Raw genomic sequence first — 7,952 nt, 5'->3', positions numbered from 1 at the left:
GCACTATATATACTTGTAATTATAAAAACATTTATTGTGTTTTTAATTTTCTATGCCGTTCATGCATGATGCATTTCGTTTCTTTTACATTAAAAATAATGGATATCAAAATACAAGGAACACAGACTCTTGGGGCAAGTTACTCCCCTCTTTTCAAAATACATATAAGAAGAGTTTTGACTACTGTTCCAACTTGGAAGCCTCTTGCATTATCTCGAAAGTGCACAATCACACATTTGATACATGACTCGAAGTTGTGCACTATAGTCTATATACATACAACATTTATTGTATCCTTACTAGCTAGTACACTGATACAGGATGTGTTACTATATCTATGTTTTGTTGTAGTGCGTGTGCTACAAGAAGAAATTAAAACTATCTTGGAGTTGTGACAGATATGGTCACATCATTGATACTATAGGAGTCGGTTGCAGTAATGGATGCCTCTTCATTCCCCACCCTCACATTAAAATATGCTGGCTGCTTAGGCTCAGCCGGAATCATAGTCTCGCTGCTTAGCATTGCAACAACATCTACCATGGTTGGTCGGTCAATTGCATTCTCTTGTACGCATAACAGTGCAATGTTAATGCACTTCATCATTTCTACCGAGTGAGTCTTGGGAACCAAGGATGCATCAACAAGGTCAGCCCACCTTCCCTCTTCCCAGAGTTGCCATGCCTGCATGCAGTTTTGTCAAACACTATTAAGTTTAATGTTGTACAAAATAAACAAAAGGATTGCTGAATTTTTGTCTGTAAACTCACATATCCAATGAGATTAATGAAATCGCCACACTGATGGCTTCCGGAGTTCCGTTTTCCGCTAAGGATCTCAAGAACAAGAACACCAAAGCTGAACACATCGGATTTGATAGAGAAGATGCCCTCCGAAGCATACTCAGGAGCCATATAGCCACTAAATGGTATATAATAAATGTCAAATTTCTACATGTATAATGTTAATTTGTCATATAAGTGTTAACAGATGGATCTATTTGTATGGAACTTACTATGTGCCAACCACTCTTTTTGTAGTGTTTCCTTGAGTATTGTTTGAGCTGAATATTTTGGCTAGCCCAAAATCTGAAATTTTTGGATTCATTTCGCCATCCAAGAGAATGTTGCTTGGTTTCAGATCTCTATGTATGACGCGCAAACGGGAGTGCTTGTGTAGGTAAAGAAGTCCATGTGCTATTCCTTCAATTATTGCGTGAAGTTTGGACCAATCCAGTAAAGCTCTTTTATCTTGGTCTGCAGTCAATGGACCAATGTTCATGGGTTTGCCGCAAACAAGATCAGTGCTTAAACGAAATTAAGAAATTCTGAAAGCATAGCAGTACTAGCTCGTACCAAATATGAAGAAGTCCAAGCTTTTGTTTGGCAGGTATTCATAGACCAATATTTTCTCCTCTTCTTGAGAACAGCACCCCAATAGCCTCACAAGATTCCTGTGCTGGAGCTTGGCTATGAGCTGGACTTCATTTCTGAACTGAGTGAAGCCTTGCCCGGAGTGTGAAGCAAGTCTCTTAATTGCTATCTCCAGCCCATCAGGAAGCTGGCCCTGTGATTGTCGATTATTGAAAGAGTTAGTTAGTACTGTAGTAGGGTACGTCTTCCTGCAGTCTACATCAGTGTTGCCGATTGAGTATCTCTAATAATTAGGTTACCTTGTAGACAGCGCCAAAACCACCTTGCCCAAGTTTGTTCTCCTCTGAAAAATTGTCTGTGGCATCCTTGTGTTTGGTCGGGAGGATGGGATGTGATGGCGCCGGCGCCAGCGACTTTGGGCCAATCCTCAGCATCGGTTCGCTGTCGAAGAAGGGAGACGACTCGTACCTGAAACAGCAGCGTATGACATGGATCTGTGCGCCCATGCGCGGAGCCATGGTGGCGTTGATCATGCCCAGGAGGCGCTGCAGGCACGCTAGGCAGTCGCCGGCGGACAGGTCCGGCGTGCACTGCGCTATGGAGTAGACCACCGGGAAGGTGGTGCCGCTGTCCATGGCGCCAGTGGCGAACCGCAGTGGCGCCGCGTTGGCCGCCATCTGCACAGTCTCCAGCAGCAGCTGGCGGATGAGGCCGACGATGAGGCGGACGTCGCCGGTCACGTTGTTGGGGTTCCAGAGGGCAAAGGGCTCGTCGTCGTCGGCCGTGCTGTTGTTGATGATGTTGTGGCCGGAGTAGAAGACGGGGCAGTCGAGGAAGTAGGAGGCGGCGTCGAAGCACTCCAGCTCCGGCGGCGTCTCACGGAATATCCTCGCGAAGGTGTTGGCCACGCATTCGGCGCAGGCGGTGTCGTTGACGATGTCGCCGCGGCAGAAGGACAGAGCGTAGACGACGTTGGGAGCCTGGCCGACAGTGGAGGTGGCGAAGTGCACAGGGGAGGCGGAGGTGTTCCTGGGCAGCGCACCGGCGACGGCCTTGACGTTGTCGCAGAAGACGTCGGCGGCCGCCGGGGACGGTGCTGTGAGGCCGGCGGCGAGGAGCAGCAAGACGAAGACGGTCATCGCCGATCCCTGTAGGTACATTTCTTTCAACGCCACCTTGATTCCGGGCTTTAATTTGATTGCTCAAGGAGGAAGCTAAGAACACACACATATGATACCATCGCTGTCCATCAGCAATCCCATCGATCGATGACTTGGCATGGGAACAAAATTCTTCCAATCGAGTCAACAACGTACGCACTTTCACTGTCAGTTGGTGGTGACTAGTACTAATAATTAGCTAATTCCATCCCTCTCGATAATTCTATCTTTCATTCGTTGGACTTCATTCCATGCATTCGAGCCGGCCGGGACAAGGGATATGTATTAATTGGTCACCGATCACCATCAACCACGACACTTTCCGTTTCAGAAGAGTTCACACATTCAGTTCCCAAATGATACGACACGGCACCTTTTCACATATGTACAGCTACTAAAACAATAATACTAAGTCACACCAACCAACCAAAATCAACATGACAATTTCTGCTTCTTGCATTGTTTGCCATTTATTATTGACCTATTTGCAGCTCCATTTTCACAAGTTCCTCAGCAGATTTTTCACTTTCTGGAAGGTTTGTTCTAGTGTGAGAATATGTTCAGCGTGACTTGTGCTGAGATAAACTGGATATTGTATATACTGAATCTTGCACTAAATACGGAACTAAAAATTCCGCAACTGTTCGTTCCTCTTTGCTCAAGTAAATTGAGTGACCCAAAAACAAAAGAGAGATTCGGTGACAAGGCACCAATCCCCATACCTGTGTCCAATTGTTACCCAGCATATCACCTTGAGGTCAAGGAAGGTCACTACAAGGCTTTTCACCTCATGCAACGGCCTAAAAGTGTTGCAATAGACCCTAAATGGGTGCTATAGGCGCAATTGCAACACATAAATTTGGTCAAAAGTGGTGGAAAATGCAGCCATGGTATAAAGTTTGGGCAACCACTTTATTGGGGTGTTGCAATAATTAGTCAAAAGTGGTGGAAAATGCGGCAGCAGTATAAAGTTTGGGCAACCACTTTTTTTGGGTGATGCAATAATTATATCTATTACAACACAATTAAGCGTTGTAAGTCATAGTTTAGGGAGCAGCTATGTTCGTGGCAATAATAATTATTGCAACGCATCTGGCGTTGCGGAGATGTCAATTACAACATACCCAAAGCGTGGCAATAGGTGTACTAGTAACGGAATAAATGGTGCAATAGACTATATTACCATGCATATATAACAAGTGTGGCAATAGGTGGAACCCTATGTTGCCATCATAAATGTTTGGTTGCGATAGGTGTAACCCTCTATTAACATATTAAATGTTTGGTTGCTAGGGTGAAGCCTCTATTGCCACGATCAATGCTTGGTTGCTATAGATGGTACCCTCTATTGCCACGATAAATGCCTTGTTGCTATATGACCATTGATTATAAAGTGAGTTTGTTCCTACATTTGCATAATGATTTATCATACAATTCACTTGGTTCCACATGTGCATGTCATTATTTGCTGGTAGGTACAAATGTGCCTCAGAGTGCAAGTCTATTAAAGTTGAACTTTCAGTTCTTCGGTGGGCCGGCCATACTCCAGATCATTCATACATGTTGTACTACCGGGTGCTACAATGTCGTCGTGGGGTTGTTATTCATACATGGGACCTTGGCCCAAGTTTGAGAACACTTGAAACATGTGGAAAGGACTTCAAATATGCCTAAGGATGTCCTCCTCCTTGGTACCACCTTAGGAGGCCAGCGATATCGTCCAAGTTAAGATGGAGGCCCAAGCCAAACCGTGTTTGAGCTGTTTCGGACTCCAGGAGCAGCCCACACTAAAATCATCACCCATATCACATCCGGACTCTGTTTTTTATATTCCTTTTATGGTTGGAAAGATAAGGAGATAAGCTTTCCAACGGATCTAAGACCACTTCCAAATTCCTTATGAGTCAACAGGAATCATCGAAATAAGTGAGTGTACAGATTCCGCCCGGGTGCTGCGACACCGTTTTTGGGCTGATGACTCCACCAAATCAAATTTATCTGAACCTTTCGGAAGATCGAGACCCTAGTCCACATCAAGCAGTAATCAGAGCTTCAGGTGCACCATCAGGTTCAATTTATCCTTATTTAGTTGTTCCATCATATACTCCAGAAAATTGCCTTACAAAAAAATTCGATCACCGAGTTTCCGCTGTCCTATGTCCCCTTTGTGCCTTGCAATTTTTCTCTTTAGTTTGCTATTCTGAATTTTCATCCCACATCGTGTCATCATGTTCATCGTGTCTAGATTTGTGTTGGGCTAGATTATCAAGTCTTTTGTGGTTGTATTGGCGCTAGTAGATTGATCCTAATCATTATTATTATTTTATGCCACTTTATTTTCCTTCTCCGCTGTCAGTTCGCAACCTGTAACATATATATATATATATATATATATATATATATATATATATATATATAGATATAGAGAGAGAGAGAGAGAGAGAGAGAGGGAGATAAGTAGTACTGTCCAGCCACGTTCAGAGAAAGGAAATTAATTACGGTGCAATCTCCCTTTAGAATTGAATACTTTCATACTTTCGGAACAATTAGAAGGAACTCCTTGGAATAAAGATATCCCTCCGAAGTGTGCTTTCTTTCGTGTACCCCTACAACCATGCGGCGCTATCTGCTTTCAAAAAATTAATAAAGAGAAGGCGACTAGGTGCAAACAAAAAAATTGAAGAAAAAGCCGCACAAAAAAAAGGTAAAAGGAAGAAAAATAAAAAAAAGTTCAGAAGTTCTTGCAAGCATCCTTTTGAGTCCTTGTGCAGAGTTGTATTGTTGCTTGCTTGAACTAGGTTCTACACGAGTTTAGGCCGGTGATATAGACTAGCTTAGGACTATTATTCAGTTTTGCAACTTCTGAATTGAAAATTTGCTACTCTTTGCTACAATATTTTGCCTTCCAAACTCCATATATATTACTTTCGGGCAGTATAGGTTCTTGACCCTTGCAATCGCGGACTACGCCTCATAGGTATCCTTTGCTTTGCTGGTAAGAATTTTGTAAGAGCTTGGAAAGATGTTTTCATTTGCTGTGTTATTGAGAGGCATCACATAACCACATCCAAGTAGATTATAGAAAAAATATACATTTGTATGTTTTCTTGTTTTCTTCTAACAATGATAGGCTATACGATTTCTGGACGTGAGACAACTAGGTCACCAGTGAGCTAGTGAGCAACACAAGCAACTCGATCGAAACGCATGCAGCCAGGATTCCTGCACCTATTTAGTTTCCTGTGCTAGCTTTTCTACTATTTTGCGGCGCATTTCCTGGGCCCGTTAGTAACACTACCAAGCTAAGCAGCAACTGATCCATCATCAGTGCCCGCGTTTTGTGTGCAAAATCTGGAAAAAGAAACCTTTTTTTTTGGGGGTGGGGGGGGGGGGGGGGGGAGTGTTGCTGCCGCTTGCCACCAACAAAAAAAAATATTTGGATCATCATCAGATACTACTACCCACAAGACTCAAATCATATATACTGACTTAATTGGCAGTGGCATATATATATGTAGAGTGCACTGATTTCAAATTTCTCTAGTCTACAATTAACCTTTATGACAGGAACATAAGCAAATCGCAAACAAGAAACTCAAAATAGGGGTATCTTCAGCGTGTCCTAATTAAATAAACTGAAGCCTACAAATATGACCGGCCTGTCTCCACCCCTATCTTGGGCTGTGAATCCAAACTAACTATTGCCTACTTTGGAACGAGCAAGCAGTTTTGTAAAGCCCAGCTCATTCCAAACCCAGACCATTGGGGCCATGGAAATGGAAGCTCAACTTTAATTTCATGGGCTGCTACTGACTTCCTGATTTAGTAGCTAATGCTAATAGTGTTCATATCAAGGCCTGTAAATAGTACACATATCCATGTGATCACAATGAATGGGTCGCTGTGGTCACGCCCATGCAATCAGGGTCAAATGTAGAATGGCAGTGGATACATAAAAGTGCTGTATCTATATATCACTGTATATATTCTCATCAACAAAAAGTATGTTTGCACTGTTATAACTTATAACTGCATATTAACATGTTATACTAAAATTAAATAGTGAAATAAACTATATCATTTTAAATGGGATCCAGGGTAAACAAAATGATGAAACAAAAACTAACTTGTGTTTCAGATAAGATGGTGTGACAGTTATATACACTACAGGAAACAGTGGGTTTGCCGTGTGCCAAAGCACACGCCAAAGACCCAAAAACACTCGGCAAAGGATTTGCCGTGTATTACACACGGTAAACAGCGCACGGCAAAGCCATTGCCGTGTGTTTTATCGGGCCCACGGCAAAATAAAGTTACCCCGTCGACCCAGCATGCCACGTGGGCTGTTTGCCGTGTGCCACATGGTCAGGCACACGGCAAACAATGCCACCTTTGCCGTGTGCCACGTGGACAGGCACACGGCAAAGAATGGCAGCTTTGCCATGTGCCCTGCCATGGCACACGGCAAAAAATGGTGGCACATGGCAAAATTAATTTTCAGATTCCTTTTTTTGTTTAATCACAAATATTTCAGATTCCAATCAAATTAACATCACAGGCAATTCATATATATTGCATTAAATGTCACGATCATTTCATATATCATAATTTGCATCACATTCAATCCATAGAAGTCCAAATGCAAATATAGAAAATATCGCAATGCATACAAGCCCAAATGTAGTCGATACAAGTCCATACAAGCACTGGTAGTTCATACATGTCCATACAAGCACAAGTTCAAACGATAGTCTATACAAAGAGTGCATGTCCATACAAGCACAACTCACGACTACGGCGGCGGCGGCGGCGGGTGCTGCGACCACGAAGGGTTCTGCTGGAACTGCTGCAGGTAAGTCACCCATTGAGGAGGCGGCCACACATTCTGAGGCATCGGCGAAGGAGACATTTCTATTGGCCCATCATTTGATGCCGCCGATTGAGGCTGCAAATTCAAAGTCATTAATTTGAAGTCTTTGTTTCTAAGACATTGTTTCTAAGTCTTTGTTTCTAAGGCATTGTTTCTAAGTCATGATAGAGTTGTCTATTAGTCAAATAACGATAAATGAAATTAGAAGGTTGAGAAATCGCTCACAGGAGTAGGGGTAGCTGCACGCGTAGGGATATTAGTCTGAGTGAATTGCGGTGGCGAAAGACACATTTGCGAGCCCAGAGTCTGCATGAACTGAAAAGCCAGGGCCAACTACATCTGATTCTGCTAGGAGGCTTCCTGTGTCTGCCGAAGGTCTTGCTGCATCCTCTCCCGCTCGGCCGCCCACGCCTGCTGCTGTGCCGCCCACGCCTGCTGCTGTGCTAGGAGCTGTGCTTAAAAATCCCGTTGCATCTGGGCCTACAAAATTAGATTGCATGGTTAGAGTACCAAGAAACATATGTCAAAATTAATAAACCTTTGCTGTAA

The 7,952-nt window shown here is 43.3% G+C and overlaps 1 protein-coding gene and 1 long non-coding RNA gene across 2 annotated transcripts; both read right to left on the bottom strand.

The window, feature by feature from the left end:
* Positions 1–345: 345 nt before the first annotated feature.
* Positions 346–2,512, bottom strand: LOC120685188 (putative receptor-like protein kinase At4g00960). The gene is made up of 5 exons (XM_039967007.1): positions 1,673–2,512; positions 1,356–1,566; positions 1,016–1,256; positions 771–921; positions 346–684 (listed from the first exon to the last, which is right to left on the bottom strand). The coding sequence occupies exons 1-5, from the start codon at positions 2,510–2,512 to the stop codon at positions 379–381; spliced, it is 1,749 nt and encodes a 582-aa protein (XP_039822941.1). The 3' UTR covers positions 346–378.
* Positions 2,513–7,188: 4,676 nt separating this feature from the next.
* LOC120686690 lies at positions 7,189–7,679 on the bottom strand. The gene is made up of 2 exons (XR_005680315.1): positions 7,629–7,679; positions 7,189–7,478 (listed from the first exon to the last, which is right to left on the bottom strand). It is a non-coding gene; the product is annotated as an uncharacterized LOC120686690 (long non-coding RNA).
* Positions 7,680–7,952: the final 273 nt, after the last annotated feature.

The sequence above is a fragment of the Panicum virgatum genome, chromosome 8N, assembly GCF_016808335.1.
Source record: "Panicum virgatum strain AP13 chromosome 8N, P.virgatum_v5, whole genome shotgun sequence".
Lineage (NCBI taxonomy): Eukaryota > Viridiplantae > Streptophyta > Magnoliopsida > Poales > Poaceae > Panicum > Panicum virgatum.
Note: the sequence above shows the minus strand (reverse complement) of the source record. Positions and strands in the feature narration are given on the sequence as shown.